Genomic DNA, 16,429 nt, shown 5'->3' with positions numbered 1-16,429 from the left:
AGGGAGCCGTTAGAGCCCACCATACATTGCTACCACAAAAAAAGGTATGTTTGGATTTATTATACACATTCTGTATATTTCAATTAAATAACATATTTCAGGCCTAAGATTATGTAAATAAATGTCAAGCATCATTCACCAAGCTGGTGGTATCATCTAAGCTTCTTTGAAATCCTCTATCTTACTAGACTGTGGATATTCAGTCAGAGTATAATCAAAGCTGAGATAGATGAATGTTTTAGGCACTAAAGGGAATGAAAGGATACAAGGACCAGGAGGGAAAATGGATAAGGCACAGGATCAGCCATAATCTTTTTTGAACAACAGAGCAGGCCTGAGGGGCCACATGGCCTTCTGTTGCATATGTAACATGTTACAGTCTGTAATTCACCACTGAAGTTAAACAATGAAGATGTTGAAAACAGAAATTTGTCATAGTATAAAATAGGCTTCCTATTTGTTTTGGCAGTTTAGTGCTGCCAACTACATCCAACTTTATCCAGAAGAGAGGTTTACTGGATAAAGGAATAGTTGAATCAAAACAACTTTCAAACCAAAGTATGGGTTCCAATGGGAGTGGCGATTTGGCCCAAAATAGATCAGATGCATGCTAGACTAAACTTTGACAGCTCATTAAAATAGTCAGAATAAAACAAATGTGTTAAATATTTACAGATTAATATTCTAATGCAAGACTCTCAGGTTGGCGTGAAAAATCCCACAGAATAATTCTAAAGAACTGAAAACCTCTCATCTGTATTTTCTGGCCAACATTTATTGCTTAACCAACATCACTAAAACAGATGATCTAAACATACTAATGAAGGGCCTACCCTGAGCTCCTCTTTCTCCAACTGGTAGTGGCACAGTCCTGTCAGATACTAAACCATGGAGATTAGAAAACTTCCAGTTTTCATATAGAATGAGAGAGTGTGTGGTCATCAAGCGATAAGAGAAGACGACCGATTATTACTGTGTACACCTTATGATCAAACAGCTGTTTAACAAAGGTACATAAATACTCATGTGACAACAAAAGGTGGGCATTCAAGAAAAAAAAGAAAAATATTAAAATCAATTTTTTGTATAGAAACAAATTTACATCAAATTATTAATTGGGAGCAGAAAAAAATAGGTCCAAAAATGTATTAGCAAAAATCATTATTCATTGGTATGTCACAAACTATGAATTATTTAATGAACAAAATTGAGAGCATACTGAAACCAATTAAACAACTTTTTGTATTTTGCCAGTGTAAATATTGTTCAAATTACAAAACTGGGATTTGCTTCATTAACATCCTGTGATAGAAAATACCAACAGGTCAACTTCAAATATACCCCTGAAACTAATGCCAGCCATAAGAAGGAAAGTAGTTCTTCAACAGAAATGCTGTGCTCCATATGAAAGCAAATTCATAAAGATCTACAAATGCATATTAATCAATAGGAACTCAGTATGTTTGAAGCTCTGCCAGCTATGCCCACATCCATCCCTTCCTCTAACATTATCACCTTCATCTCTGTGTTGTGTGCCTATGTGCCAGCGCCTACTACAAATAAGATAGTGACACAAGAGATTGCAGATGTGGTGAGTCAGAGGCCAGTGGGTGATAGGTGGACCAAGGAGAGTGAGGGATGGAAGGACAGATGGAGCCAGGTGGGGTGGAAATGGCAGGTGGGTGATAGGTGTAAGCAGACAAGGAAAAACAAAAGCGGCAGATGGAGCCAGGTGGGATGAAGGTGGAGAGAGCTCGTGGAGGGTGATAAGTGGGGACTCGAAGGCTATAATTGCTGGAATCGGATAAGTAAGGAAGGTGATAATGGGAACCGTTAAAGGAGAGATGTAGGGCAGATGGAACCAGATGGGGGAGGGGATCCAGTGGGTGAAATGTGTGGGGAGTAGGTAGATGAAACCAGGAGGGGGCAGGGGAGAATGGGTGATAAGGGAGTGGGTGGGGTATGGGAAAGGGAACAAAAATGGGAGGATCAGAAGTGAATTGGAGGGGGGTGGGAAGGGGGAAAGGGTGACCTGAAGTTTGAAAATGTAATGTTCATACCATTGAGTTGTAGATGGAATAGGTGTTGTTGTTGTTCTAATTTGTGTTAGGCCTTACCCTGGCAGTAGAGAAGGCCAAGGATGGACAGGACAGGGTGGGAATGGGAAGGGGAGTTGAAATGACATGCAATTGGGAGCTCAGGATGGCCACTGTGGACAGAGTGCAGGTGCTCTGCAAACTGGTCACCTAGTCTATGCTTGGTCTTGCTGATGTAGAGGAGGCCACATTGGACACCAAATGAAGTAGATGAGGTTGGAGGAGATGGATGTCAATCTTTGCTTCATCTGGAAGAGCTGTCTACATCCCTGGATGGTAGTGAGAGAGGAGGTGTAGGAACAAGCGTTACACCTCCTGCTGTTGCAAAGGGAAGTGCAGGGTCATGGAGGGGTAGATAGGGAGGAGTGAACAGACGAGGGAGTCACAGAGAGACTGGTCCCTGTGGAAGGCAGAAAAGGGTGGGGAGGGGTTAGATGTGGCTTGTGGTGGGATCTTGTTACAGTTGGTAGAAATGACAATGATATGCTGGATGCAGAGACGAACTGGGTGAAAAGTGTGGATTAGGGGAACTCTATCTCTGTTGTCTGGAAGAATGGGGTGAAGAGCAGAAGTTTGGGAAGCAGAAGAAATGTGAAAGAGGGAAGGCACGTTTTCCAAGGAGGACATTTCAGATGTCCTGAAATGGAAGGCCTCATCTTGACAGCAGATGTGGCAGAGACAGAGAAACTAGGAGAAAAGGATGGTTTCCTTACAAGACTCAGGAAGACAGGGAGAGGTGTGGTCTCAGTAGCTGTGGGAGTCAGTGCATTTATAGTAAATGTCAGTGGATAGTTTGTCTCCTGAGATGGAGACAGGAAGATCCAGAAGAGGGAGAGAAGTATCAGAAATGAGAGAAGTCTCCCTTTTCTGGATCTTTCTGTCTCCATCTCAGGATACAAACTATCCACTCACATTTATGATAAACACCTGACTCTATTTGCCCATCATTCCTCACCCCTCCTTTGTCCACTTATCACCTACCAGCCCGTTTCACCACTCCCCCTTTCCTCTTTATACCAGCTATCTTCCTTCTCCCCTCTCATTCATAATGCAGGGTCTCAACCCAAAACATCAACACTTCCTCTCCCCCAACGCTCCAGACAAATGGGATGGTGATTGTCAATGTTAAGGTGCTGTGTGTCACCCACCCCAAATAGAAGAGAATTCTGAATGTACAAGTGTATTTATCCATCTGGTACAAGGGAAAACATCCACATTTTGCAACTTGGGACAACCCTGTTTTACAAACAATTAAGTACTTTCAAAGTGTGTTCACTGTCGTAATGTAAGAACCGTAGCAGCCAATTTGCAGACAACAAGTTCCCACAAACAGAAATAAGGTAAGCAAAAAAAGCACTTGCATTAAAATAGCAGTTATCATGATCTTAAGCAATCACAAAGTGCTTTAGGGTTAATGAGGTGCTTCTGCAGTGCATTATTGTTGCGTATGAACTGCAGCAGCCAATTTGTACACCACAAGGTAACAGAAACATTGATAAACAGATGGATCAATTGTTTTGGTTGCACCAACTGATAGTTAAACATGGCCGGGACAACAGAAGAGTGCCCCCACTCTTCAAAATTGACAAATTATCAGTTTAAAATCTCACCCTAAGTATTGCATTTACAACAGTACCCAATCATGACGCTGAGGTGCCAGCCTGAGTTATGTGCTCAAGTCTCTGAGCTCTTGTTGACATTTTACAATTATAATCAAACCATATCAGTGTGCAAGGATCTACATATGGTTGAAATGATCCATCCATTGTCAGCTGTGCTCCTACGCAGACTTAAACTCCCACATTCTGTGCTATTTCATGCAAAATGACTTTTCTTGATGAAACATCAGAATATGTAAACAGCTTTAGTATATGACATCAATTTTCAGATAACATTTTAGTTAGATTAAAAATAAATAATGACTATACCTCTTCCTACAAGCCTACAAAGTGTATCACTTTCTAACATAATTCAAACTCCTTCACAAAACACCTACAGCTTCTGACAAAAATTCAAGTTCAGCTTAAGATTGATGAAAGAGTCTTTTCAAGAAGCGACATTGGGAGTTTAACATCATCAGACAATTAACCTTTGCAGAATCAAGATATTGCTTAATAAGGATTTTCCATGAGGACTATATCATCTTGATAAAATACATTGTGCTTTCTCATTAATTTCTGTGTGCCATAGCTCAGTACTAGCATTCTTGCCTCTAAGTCAAAAGGCTGCAAGTTCAAGAACCACAAAGCCCTAACAACAAAATCTTGACTGATATTTGAATGTAGTGCTGAACAAGTACTGTATACCTTTAACTAAGGGCTGTTGGACGTGATGTGATGTTAAACCAAGATAGTAAAGGCTATCAGGTTGGCATAAAAAAATCCATAGAACCATTCTAAAGAACTGGAAAGCTCTGATCTGTATTTTCTTACCAACATTTATCACTTAACCAACATCACTAAAATAGACTATCTAAACATGACAACATGGTTGTTTCTGGTACATTTTGGGGGCAAATTGGCTGCCTTGCTTCATACATAACAATAGTAACTGCACTTCAAAACTACAAGTGAAAATCAAAAAGCTGCAGATGCTGGAAATCTGAAATAAAGACACAAAATTCTAGAAACACTCAAGCAGATCAACCAGCATCTGCAGAAAGAAAAACAGAGTTAGCATGTCAGCTCAAAAACCCATCATCAGAATAGGGAAAGGGAGAAAAATGAATTAGCTTGAAGTTGCACAGGAAGTGGAGATGGGATAGATAGGACAAAGCAAATATCTCTGATAGGGCAAGGCCAGTGTAGTCATGGTGACTAACTGTAGATGCCATCAGGTCAATGGGTTAATGGAGGTAGTAAGAGAAAGAAAAAAAATGGAACAAAAGCTGCGAGATGAGGGTGAAAGTGGAAAAGAATGAAGGCAAAGAAGGTGTGAAATGCAGGGCTGTATTTCACGCTTAGCAGATCAGGCTGTGCTGATGGAGAGAGGCAAACTGTTATTGAAGCTGGCGAAAATTGTGAAGGATGATCCATTAAATGTGGAGGCTAGTGGGGTGGAAGATGAGGACCAGGGGAACTCTATCCAGGAGAGGGGATGAGAGGGCAGAGGTGCAGAAAATAGATAAGATGTAGTCAGGGCTATATCTACAAATGGTAGATGAGAAGCCACTGTTCAAGGAGGAGGAAAAAATATCTCAGAGGCACCTATGTGGAAAGTCTTGCCATCAGAAAAAATATGAAGAAGGCAGAAGAACTGGGAGAATAGAATGTAATCCCTACAGGAGATAGGGTTGGAGGAAGAATAGTCATGAAAGCTGTGGGAACAGTAGGCTTGTAATGGATGTTCGTACTGAGACTGATACTCGTTCCAAGTATGATGCAATTCAACAGTATCAAATTATATCACCAGTTTCAGTCTAGTCTTACTTTTACAAAAGGAGAACTCTGATAACCAATGGCCAAAACCTCAAAACATCTCAGTTTACCAAACAAAAATTAGCTAAGAGATGGCTTTCCTGCTGACTTTTTGCTAACAAAAATACAGAATGTTACCCTACAACTCTTAGTTTAAGTGGCTAACTATACTGTACTTGGTGTGAACCATACAGCTAATTTCATGATTGGTGCTCTTGGTGGGAGCATATTTTGAGAAATTTTCAGTGGGCAGCTGCAGTTTTCCAGTACGTACATCCAAGTAACACCCTTCTTGGGGAGTAGCAACATTCCTGCAGAAACATTTCTTATTAACTTTGGTTCTAATTCAGTTCAAAGGATAAGTTGGAAACTAAAATCACAAGTTTATTGTGTATTTTCAGTTCATGTGAAGTTGAACTCCATTTACAATCACAAAATATTATAGTGTAGTTGACTATACAATTATTTCTCAACTCTCTAGTTACATTTTCCCAGTTTCTTTCATTATTAGAAACATAGAACATAGAAAACCTACAGCACAATTCAGGCCCTTCGGCCCACAAAGCTGTACTGAGCATGTCCCTACCTCAGAAATTACTAGGCTGACCCATAGCCCTCTATTTTTCTCAGCTCCACGTACCTATCCAAAAGTTTCTTAAAAGACCCTACTGTTTCTGCTTCCACCACCGTTGCCGGCAGCCCATTCCACACACTCACCACTCTCTGAGTAAAAAAACTTACCCCTGACATCTCCTCTATACCTACTCCCCAGCACCTTAAACCTGTGTCCTCTTGTGGCAACCATTTCAGCCCTGGGGAAAAGCCTCTGACTATCTACCCTATCAATACCTCTCATCATCTTGTAGACCTCTATCAGGTCCCCCCTCATCCTCCGTCACTCCAAGGAGAAAAGGCCAAATTCTCTCAACCTGCTTTCATAAGGCATGCCCTGCAATCCAGGTAGCATTCTTGTAAATCTCCTCTGCATCCTTTCAATGGTTTCCACATCCTTCCTGCAGTGAGGCGACCAGAACTGAGCACAGTACTCCAAGTGGGGTCTGACCAGGGTCCTATATAGCTGAAACATTACCTCTCAGCTCCTAAATTCAATTCCACCATTGATGAAGGACAATACACCATATGCCTTCTTAACCACAGAGTCAACCTGTGCAGCTGCTTTGAGCGTCCTATGGACTCGGACCGCAAGATCCGTCTGATCCTCCACACTGCGAAGAGTCCTACCATTAATACTATACTCTGCCATCATATTTGACCTATCAAAATGAACCACTTCACACTTATCTGGGTTGAACTGCATCTGCCACTTCGCAGCCCAACTTTGCATCCTATCTATGTCCTGCTGTAACCTCTGACAGCCCTCTATACTATCCACTACACATCCAACCTTTGTGTCATCTGCAAACTTACTAACCCATCCCTCCACTTTCTCATCCAGGTCGTTTATAAAAAAATCACAAAGACTAAGGGTCCCAGGACAGATCCCTGAGGTACACCACTGGTCACTGACCTCCACGCAGAATATGACCCTTCAACAACCACTCTTTGCCTTCTGTGGGCCAGCCAGTTCTGGATCCACATTGCAATGTCCCCTTGGATCCCATGCCTCCTTACTTTCTCAATAAGCCTTGCATGGGGTACCTTATCAAATGCCTTGCTGAAATCCATATACACCACATCTACTGCTCTCCCTTCATCGATGTGTTTAGTCACATCCTCAAAAAATTCAATCAGGCTTGTAAGGCAGGACCTGCCCTTGACAAAGCCATGCTGACTATTCCTAATCATATTATACCTCTCCAAATGTTCATAAATCCTGCCTCTCAGGATCTTCTCCATCAGTTTACCAACCACTGAGGTAAGACTCACTGGTCTATAATTTCCTGGGCTATCTCTACTCCATTTTTTTTTCTATTTTGTTTACAGCGTGGTAACAGGCCCTTCCAGCCCAACGAGTCCGCGCCGCCCATTTTTTTAAACCCAAATTAACCTACCCGTACGTCTTTGCAATGTGGGAGGAAACCGGAGCACCCAGAGGAAACCCACGCAGACACGGGAGAACGTACAAACTCCTTACAGACAGCGACCGGAATCGAACCCCGATTGCTGGCACTGTAAGAGCGTTGTGCTAACCGCTATGCTACTGTGCCGCAAGGAAATGACATCCACAACCCTCCAATTTTCTGGAACCTCTCCCGTCTCCACTGATGATGCAAAGATCATCGCCAGAGACTCCGCAATCTCCTCCCTCACCTCCCACAGCAGCCTGGGGTACACCTCATCCGGTCCCGGCGACTTATCAAACTTGATGCTTTCCAAAAGTTCTAGCACCTCCTCTTTCCTAATATCTACATGCTCAAGCTTTTCAGCTCGCTGCAAGTCCTCACTACAATCACCCAGATCTTTTTCTGTAGTGAATACTGATGTAAAGTATTCATTAAGTACCTCTGCTATTTCTTCCGGATCCATACATACTTTCCCACTGCTGCACTTGATAGGCCCTATTCTTTCACATCTTATCCTCTTGCTCTTCACATACTTGTAGAATGCCTTGGGGTTTTCCTTAATCCTGCCCACCAAGGCCTTCTCATGGCCCCTTCTGGCTCTAATTTCCTTCTTAAGCTCCTTCCTGTTAGCCTTATACTCTTCCAGATCTCTAACATTACCTAGCTCTCTGTACCTTTTGTAAGTTTTTTTTTCCTTTTAACTAGATTTATTATAGCCTTTGTACACCACGGTTGCTGTATCCTCTCGTGACTCCCCTGTCTCATTGGAACATGCCTATGCAGAACTCCACACAAATATCCCCTGAATATTTGCCACATTTCTTCCGTACTTTTCCCTGAGAACATCTGTTCCCAATTTAAGCTTCCAATTTCCTGCCTGAGAGCCTCATAATTCCCTTTACTCCAAGTAAACACCTTTCTAGTGCGTCTGTTCCTATCTCTCTCCAATGCTATCGTAAAGGAGATAGAATTATGATCACTATCTCCAAAATGCTCTCCCACTGAGAGATCTGACACCTGACCAGGTTCATTTCCCAATACCAAATCAAGCATAGCCTCTCATCTTGTAGGCTTATCTACATATTGTGTCAAGAATCCTTCCTGAACACAATTAACAAACTCCACCCCATCTACACCCCTCACTGCATTGAGACAAAGTAATTATGAACTGAATCAAATCAGTCACTAACATTCCTAGAATATCTACTCCAAACAAAATGAGGAAAGTGTAAAAACAGGGTATTCAAACTATATATCAAACAGAATATTAAAAACAATGGCCTGGACTTTGCAGTGACTACATCAGCATTCACAGTTATGACAGGGTAAATCTCTAAGCCTTGTTTATTCATACATGTGCATTTAATCATGGAAATCTGTTGGCAATTCTGTATTCCTTGCCAATAAACTTAGTATTGAAATTACTGTAATGGTATGAATCAGGAGTATTCACCCAATACAGTTCCATGCTATGGACAGATGAAATAGTTATTGTTCAGCTTTAAGTGAATCTATAACGTAGAATGTGTGAAAATCAAAGCTGAACAACTTCTCTAATTCTATAAAGAAGAAAACAAAAGTTGAAAATCTCTTTAAAAAAATAAACAAACACTTCTGTTTTTCCCTTCTATCTCTCTCCCTCAGTTTGAGTATTAAACACTTGCTGCACAATTTAAAAATAAATTATATTACTTCCTTCCTTCCTCCTTGTTTTGCAGTCCATGTTTCTCAATAACGATACTTTAATCTAATTGATTTGAAAAGCCTCCCTATATGATGGCTTCTTCACAGATGGCAGGAGTGGCATAGAGAGTGTCAAATTAAAACAAAAGTCAAATTAGTAGTGATCATCATTAATGACCCTGCAAAAAGTCTGAGGCAAATGTACATTGGACTAATGGTGAAAACCTTTCCTGTGATGTAGAATTTCCTGCCAGTGGCAATGTCTTAAGATAAAAAACATGTCTTATTGGAAAAATGTATAAACTAAACTATTAATGTCCTCGACCAGTTCATCCCATGTTAATACCAGTGCATTCTTCCTTTAACTGATTATCTGATCACAAAAGAGGACGACTAATATCAGGTTTCTGGATATTGCATTAAAATCAATTCAATTATCCAGACACTATCAATCAGCAATGCCTATCCAACTTTACATTTACACACTAAAGGCTACAAAATTAAAAGTGCATGCTTTATGAAAAATTAACTCTGCTTCTATCTCCCCAGATGCTGCCTGACCTGCTAAGTATCCCCTGCATTTTCTGTTCTTAATTTAGCCAATTTATGGGACCAGAGTTAAATAAAGGATAGGTAAGGATGGTAGATTTACTTCTCTAAAGGCAGAGGATGTCAAGTAATTAAAGATACTGAGTCTAACTATTCTCACTTTAAAATCCGGATTTATTTAATTACATGAATTTAAATCCCCTGCTGCCAATGTGTGATTTGAACCCATGCCTCTGGATTAATGGTCCAGAACTCTGGCTGCTAATCCAGTAATTTAACCACTACACTACCAGACCCCTGAGACACAAGAGATTGCAGATGCTGCAATCTGCAGCAATGAACAACCTGCTGCAAGAACTCAGCGGGTTGAGCAGCATCTCTGGGAGGAAAGGAACTGCCGACGTTTCGGGTTGAAACTCTCCACCAGAAACCCTGCATCACATTCTTTCCTCCCACAGATGCTACTCAACCCACTGAGTACTTCCAGCAGATTGTTTGTTACTACCATACCGCACTCTTTTTTACTCCAGTCCCTTATTTATTTCCTCTCTTTTTTCACCCCTATCTCCCCTAGTCAGATCATCTGTGTTGCCTGCAGCACCACTCAGGAATTTCCCTCTTAAATCCCTTCACCATCTAGTTATCCAGTAAGATTATCTACTTTAATCATCCTTTTGGTCATTATTGATTATATTTACTATTTTGGCTTGATGCGTAAACTTTACAACTTTGTAAAGCGTCATGGATTTTTATTCTGTACAAAACAAAGCTATGTAAGCACTAGTTACTGATTTTGTAGTGTTTTCTTTTCATCACTTCAAATGGACAAATATTTGTTTCCAGCTTAGTCTTTACTGCTGATCATGTAAGTTTGCAACAGCCATCACCATTGCAAACAGCAATGTAATTCACCAGTAGCAGGAATAGGAACAAGATGTTTATTAGTCACATGTACATCAAAACACACAGTGAAATGCGTCTTTTTGCGTCACTGAGAATGTGCTGGGGGCAGCCCGTAAGTGTCGCCACTCTTCCGGCGCCAATATGGCCTCATCCGGCACCAAAATAGTAAGTATTTTGCCTCAAGGCCTTTAAGAATTAAAGTGACATAGAGTCATGCAGTGTGGAAACAGGCCCTTCAGCCCACCGAGTCCATGCTGACCATCAAGCACCCAATTACTCTGATCCAATATATTTCTCCCCACATTCTCCATCAATTCCCCCCAGATTCTATCCCTCACCTACACACTATGAGCAACCCACAATGGCCAATTAACCTTCGCAGATCTTTGGGATGCTGAAGGAAACCAGAGTACCCAGAGGAAACCCACTTGAACACAAGGAGAACATGCAAACTCCACTCACCCAGCACTGGAAGTCAGGACTGAACCCAGGCAAGGTTGCAGTTTCATTGGCTGCAAAATTGTGCTGCCTGTTTTAGTTTAAAACTTCATTTTTTTTACTGGATCAAAAAATGTGAAATATTTAGTAATTTGTGCATTTAGTTTCCATTTTTGGTTGCTCAAGGATCTCATTCAGATGGTACACATGCTGGAGGAGAAACTGTAATGATAAGATTTATTAGCTTCTGGCATTAGCGAACTCCACAATTGCTAATTTTCATTTAAAATAAGCCCTCTAGTCATTTAAAAATGAACAATTTTTTAGAATGGCTAGAAAAAACATTAATAGTGTTTCTTTTTGCTGTCATGGTTATACTTTAGCAATACTAGTTGGAGGCAACCTGTGAGCAGATATATTTTGCAGAATATTCCCCAGCTAATACTGACTATTTCCACTTTACTAAGTGTGATAACTGCTCAATATCTCCATTCAAGACAGGAATGATGCAGAACTTAATATTTTACATAGCTGTTCCCTTGTTATAACATCATTAACTCACATTCTCTTAACATCTACTCTAAAAAAGAAAACACAAAAACAAAAGGTGATAAGCACAAACATCAATATTTCCCTTAATGACATTAAGGATGCAGCTAGTACAGATGAAAACAGTATTGTCATTATCTAGTGTGTATGTGAGCAGAATGTGATTTAAACCAAATGCTTAGTAAGTCATGCATGAACGATCTAAAATTCTAATTAAATAAATGTTAAGACACTATCATCTGGCTAGCTCTGCCATAGAACTGAATTAGGCAAAACAGATATGTATTAACTACACCAAATTTACTATCCAGACTGCTCAAGCACTGATAGTTTTAATTAGTAATAGTCATAAACTAACAAGGTTACACCAGTCAGTATCTAACTGGTCAGATCTTTATGAATTAGTAGATTCTTTATATTAAAGTCCTCCAAATCTGCTGGAAATATAAGTGAACCAAGATCAGCATCCTCTTCTAGGCCAACTTCTCCAGCACTGAGACCCTAGTTACATTCATATGACTCCATTGAACAGGTAACATTGTTTGGGTGTTTGATGAAACATTCCCGAAACAACCACTTGGTTCTGAACTCTGTCAATGGGAATGGATTACCAGATAAATAGAGGAAAGCATTCAAGGATGTCTCAAAGCCTTCTAGAAAAAGGTTACATCCCCATTGATTCCTGGGAACCCCTGACACGTGAACACTTACGGTGGAGTGGGAGTATTCCAGATGCCATTGAGAACCTTGGTCCTTGCAATAGAAGCTCTGGACAAAGAGTGGAAGAAGCACATCACCTCACAAACTACCCATCATTTATGGAAAAATCTGTGGTTTCCACATTGGACTCATCAGTCACTTCAGTTCCCACAGAACCAGAATGGAAGAAGGTCATCCCTGATCCCAAGGGACTGCCTAACAGGATGGTTTCTTCAAAAAGTACAATTTATTTCAACTGTACTTTCAGAAGGAGTCACTTAAAATTCATTTTCCTTGATTTATGTGCTGCTCCTTCTATTTATGTTATTGCTTACAGCCTGATGTGGCACCCAAAACTTTAGAGAACATCACTTATAGCTGTTACTTTGAATCTCCCTCTAGCGCTGCCCAGTGAGAAAGGAATGGAACACTATACCATGATAAATCATGATTTATCCTGGAGTTTCAACACCAATGGGAGAGACGCAAAATTGTGGAGCCTAGACTGAAGGAAGATGAAGTAGTCCTACTGAAGCTGTGTCACTTTGATTTTGTTTGAGTATTTCAAAAGATGATAATTTGTCTCTGGAAGCTACTCTTCCTTTATTTAACACGCATGGTCTATGTTAATTTAAGTCATTTTGAATTCATAAGTTTTCCAGATGGAGCATTTTTTAAGGACCGCTAGCATTTAATTTCAATATTTCAACCTTATCATTTAGGGTTGGCAAAAAATACGTCATTGGCAAACGATGTTCATCATTCCTATCACTGGCAAAAAAAATGCGTCTCTTTTTACATTCTGCGTGGATTTTTGAACTTTAAAAGATAAACAAATTATTGCCCTGTCGCAATCTGACTACAGGTTTCAGATAATGGCCGGATCGTGCTGGAGCCGGACTATCCCCTGATCTTGCCGCCCGAGATCCACAACAGTATTTTCCTGATGCAGGAAACCAAAGGAACTGAGCCTCTGCACATGAAATTGAGCCTCTGCACATGAAATTGAGCGGCTTCCCAGCGGCAATTGGGCGTCAGTGATGTATCGCTGAGGCCTCCATCCATCCTGATAATCGGCTTTTCTGAACAGTATTAAATGTTTGATGGTCAGTCGTTCAAGAAGATTTAAATGAGTATAAAAAGATAAATTAAATAACACTTCAAAGTAATAACAAATGTGTATATACATGAAGTAAAATAACTCAAGCACTTACCATTTTCCACGGGGTCGGTGACCCTATTCGCGCCTTCCTTGTAGGAAAGCTAAGAGCCCGATGCGAAGTGCATCCGACCCTCCCCTTCAATAGGTTAGTGCTCCCCCACCAGGCCCTATGGCGAGTCCAGTGGCGGAGGGGAAGATCAGATTCCGTGGCATCTGACCTGCAGGATATATCGATACCCGCCTTCAACGCGCAAACACAAAGGTCTGAAAGATTCTGGTCATGGGAGCACAATTCGGCTCCATTCGTCCGTTGCCTTAGAATGGCCAGACTAACTAAATTAACACAATTACTCATCGCCTGTATTTGAAGTTTTTTGTTACACCATGAAACATATTTGTATCATTACTAATCGAGTTTGGTGATTTGGTGAAGGTACGGCCAGTTAATGTGAGCCATTCAGACTGGAAAAGTACGAGTTTAAGCCCTAGTCTGCAACGCGAGCTGATCTCACCGAGGGCACACTGGTGCTATCAATCGGTTGACCATTTATGGGTCCGTAAGAGACCGGCTCCAAAAGAAGTTGTGAAAAGACCTCAATTACAAGCAGAGCTGAAATCAACGTGAAGCGCAGCAGATTTAAATGATCTGCTGATTCTAGAGACTACGGGTGCTGGAATCTGGAGGAAAACTGCCGGAGGAACTCAGCGGGTCGAGCAGCTTCTGTGGAGGCAATCGACGTTACGGGTCGAGCCCCTTCATCTGTTTTTATTTTTGTTCGGTTCGGCCTTGGCATAAAAAAAAGTCCCCTTGGGCTAGCTACCGGGGATTGTGCAACAATACCCTAGAAAATGCAGCGGTTTGGGGTGGAGAGAGGATGGGGGAAACTGGAAGAATTGTCCAAATTCTGTAACCTATCCCTCAGCTACAATACGAATTGCTGCTGAAACTCAGCAAACGGGCAGCATCTGTGGATACTCACTGACCTGAAATATTTACGCAATTCTTCCACGGAAGGTCACGCAGTATGTGCGGAGAAACAGAATTCACATCGGCGATCATCCACAAATGCTGCTCGACCTGCTGAGTATGTCAGGACTTCCTGCTTTTATTACAGATTTCCAATGTCGGCAGTGTGAGTTCATGGTTGTAAACTATGAAGCTCGGCTTCTGAACAATTCCGTTAGAGACAAACAAGATGATAAATGGAAATACCAATTTATAAGAATGTAACTTTTCACCTGAACTTCTTTTAAAAGCTATATTTAATGCAATTAATAAAACATTGCTTCGGAATGTAACTAAAATATAGAAAATGATAAAAGGACAGGTATATGTTGCACTAATTAACATAATACGATGCACAGGTGGATTTGTTGCATTTCCAACAAATCCTGTTATAGTTTTCTTTTAGCAGCGAAATGGCATAAACGAATGAGACAATTTACTGGGGTTTTTGGAGCAGCAGGCGAAGAGTATCATTCATAAATTAAGAAGTTTATGGGGCAAATGTTTTAAAGGAGAGGTTTGCATTAGGTAATGTCCTACAAAAGCAGCAAATTACTAAGGTAAAAGTAAAAGCCAGCGTTCTCTGAGCGGATTAGGAAGCCAAAAATTAAAGCTGTTAGGTCGAATTAGCCCGATCGCTTTCAAAAATAACAGCGCCTTTCAGAGTTGAGTTGTGGTGTTACCAAAAAAAAGTTCTTCTGAAGCATTACCTATGTCAATGCACTTAAATATAAAGATGAATACATTGCACACTCTGAAAGAACATCCCTCTCCGCAGGCTCTCAAATTAAAAACGCCAGGGTGGTCAACGTGAGATTGCGTAGATGTTTAAGATCATGTAATATCAATGCCGTTAATCGTATGCATATGGCTTCGATGACTAAGGAACGCTTGAAAGCCTCTTTAAGGATCGCAGATTGTCGCTATTTCTAAAAATACCAAATATCACATCGACTTTAATTAATTAGAGAAGACCTGCCTCTATAACGTGATGGATTCAGAGCTCCAGTAGTCACTAATAAAAATATCTAAAACTTTTCACCATCATCTGAGATGATTAACAAAAACAAACAGAAACAGGCGCCCACCCGTAACGCCCACTAGGAAGACATGAGTGCTGCGATTGCTTGCACAGAGCAAGTATCCGTCTGGGAGCCGCGGCAAGAGGGGTTGCCTGGCATGTAAAGTGGGAAGGATGAAGCAATGGGGGTTGGGGTGGAATATTTCCCGTGCCCTTTACCGTTGGAAAGACAAGTTTCCGGATGCTCGCTCCTAGACAGTCCAGATTAACGCGCCGGCGAGCCGCCGACCTGCTCCCCGAAACTGAGCTCTTCCCATTCAACAGCCGTGAAAACGGACAACCGGCATCCTCGGGGCTGTCCGGGTAATCCGAGCTGGTTGAGCTGAATGACTCGGACGAGATCTTCCTCCCAGACATTCTGGTCAATCCTGCACATCAGTCTGTAAAGCCGCCGAACCCGAAGCTCTGCTCTGCACCGCTGGTTTCGGCTCATCGCCTGAGCTTCAGAGCCCTCAGCGCCAGTCAGCCCCAGCTCCCCGCTCTCCAAACCTCCTTCTCTCTTGCTTCTCTCCGAGAACAAACATTTTTAAAGCTCACGGTTGCTGCGATCACGTGCTTTCAGACGTCGTTAATGCCGCCCCAAATTGCCCTTAAAAGCCGCGGTGACACATTTTAGGGGACAGCGGTCGAGGCGCTCGATTCCTCGCCTGGTAAATATTCCCACATCAGACGGAGAGGAAGACCAAGCGCCACACTCAGCATTAGCCCGCACACAGGGGGGCTGGCAGACCCTGCCAGGCTTTCAAACATATTAGTTTCCTCCTACATTGGCAGGGGATTGTTTGATGTCTCAATAACAGCACTATGAAGCAGAAATGCGACA

At 41.5% G+C, this 16,429-nt stretch overlaps 1 protein-coding gene across 1 annotated transcript in view; it reads right to left on the bottom strand.

Annotated features, from left to right (window-relative positions):
• Window positions 1-16,429, bottom strand: part of gucy1a2 (guanylate cyclase 1, soluble, alpha 2) — a 127,344-nt gene extending 110,915 nt beyond the window's left edge. The window contains exon 1 of the mRNA XM_052026112.1: window positions 15,766-16,429. Coding sequence (XP_051882072.1) covers window positions 15,766-15,963 — 198 coding nt within the window. The 5' untranslated portion in view covers window positions 15,964-16,429. The remainder of the gene's footprint in view (window positions 1-15,765) is intronic.

The sequence above is a fragment of the Pristis pectinata genome, chromosome 11 (assembly GCF_009764475.1).
Source record: "Pristis pectinata isolate sPriPec2 chromosome 11, sPriPec2.1.pri, whole genome shotgun sequence".
NCBI lineage: Eukaryota > Metazoa > Chordata > Chondrichthyes > Rhinopristiformes > Pristidae > Pristis > Pristis pectinata.
This window is presented reverse-complemented; position numbering and strand designations above follow the sequence as displayed.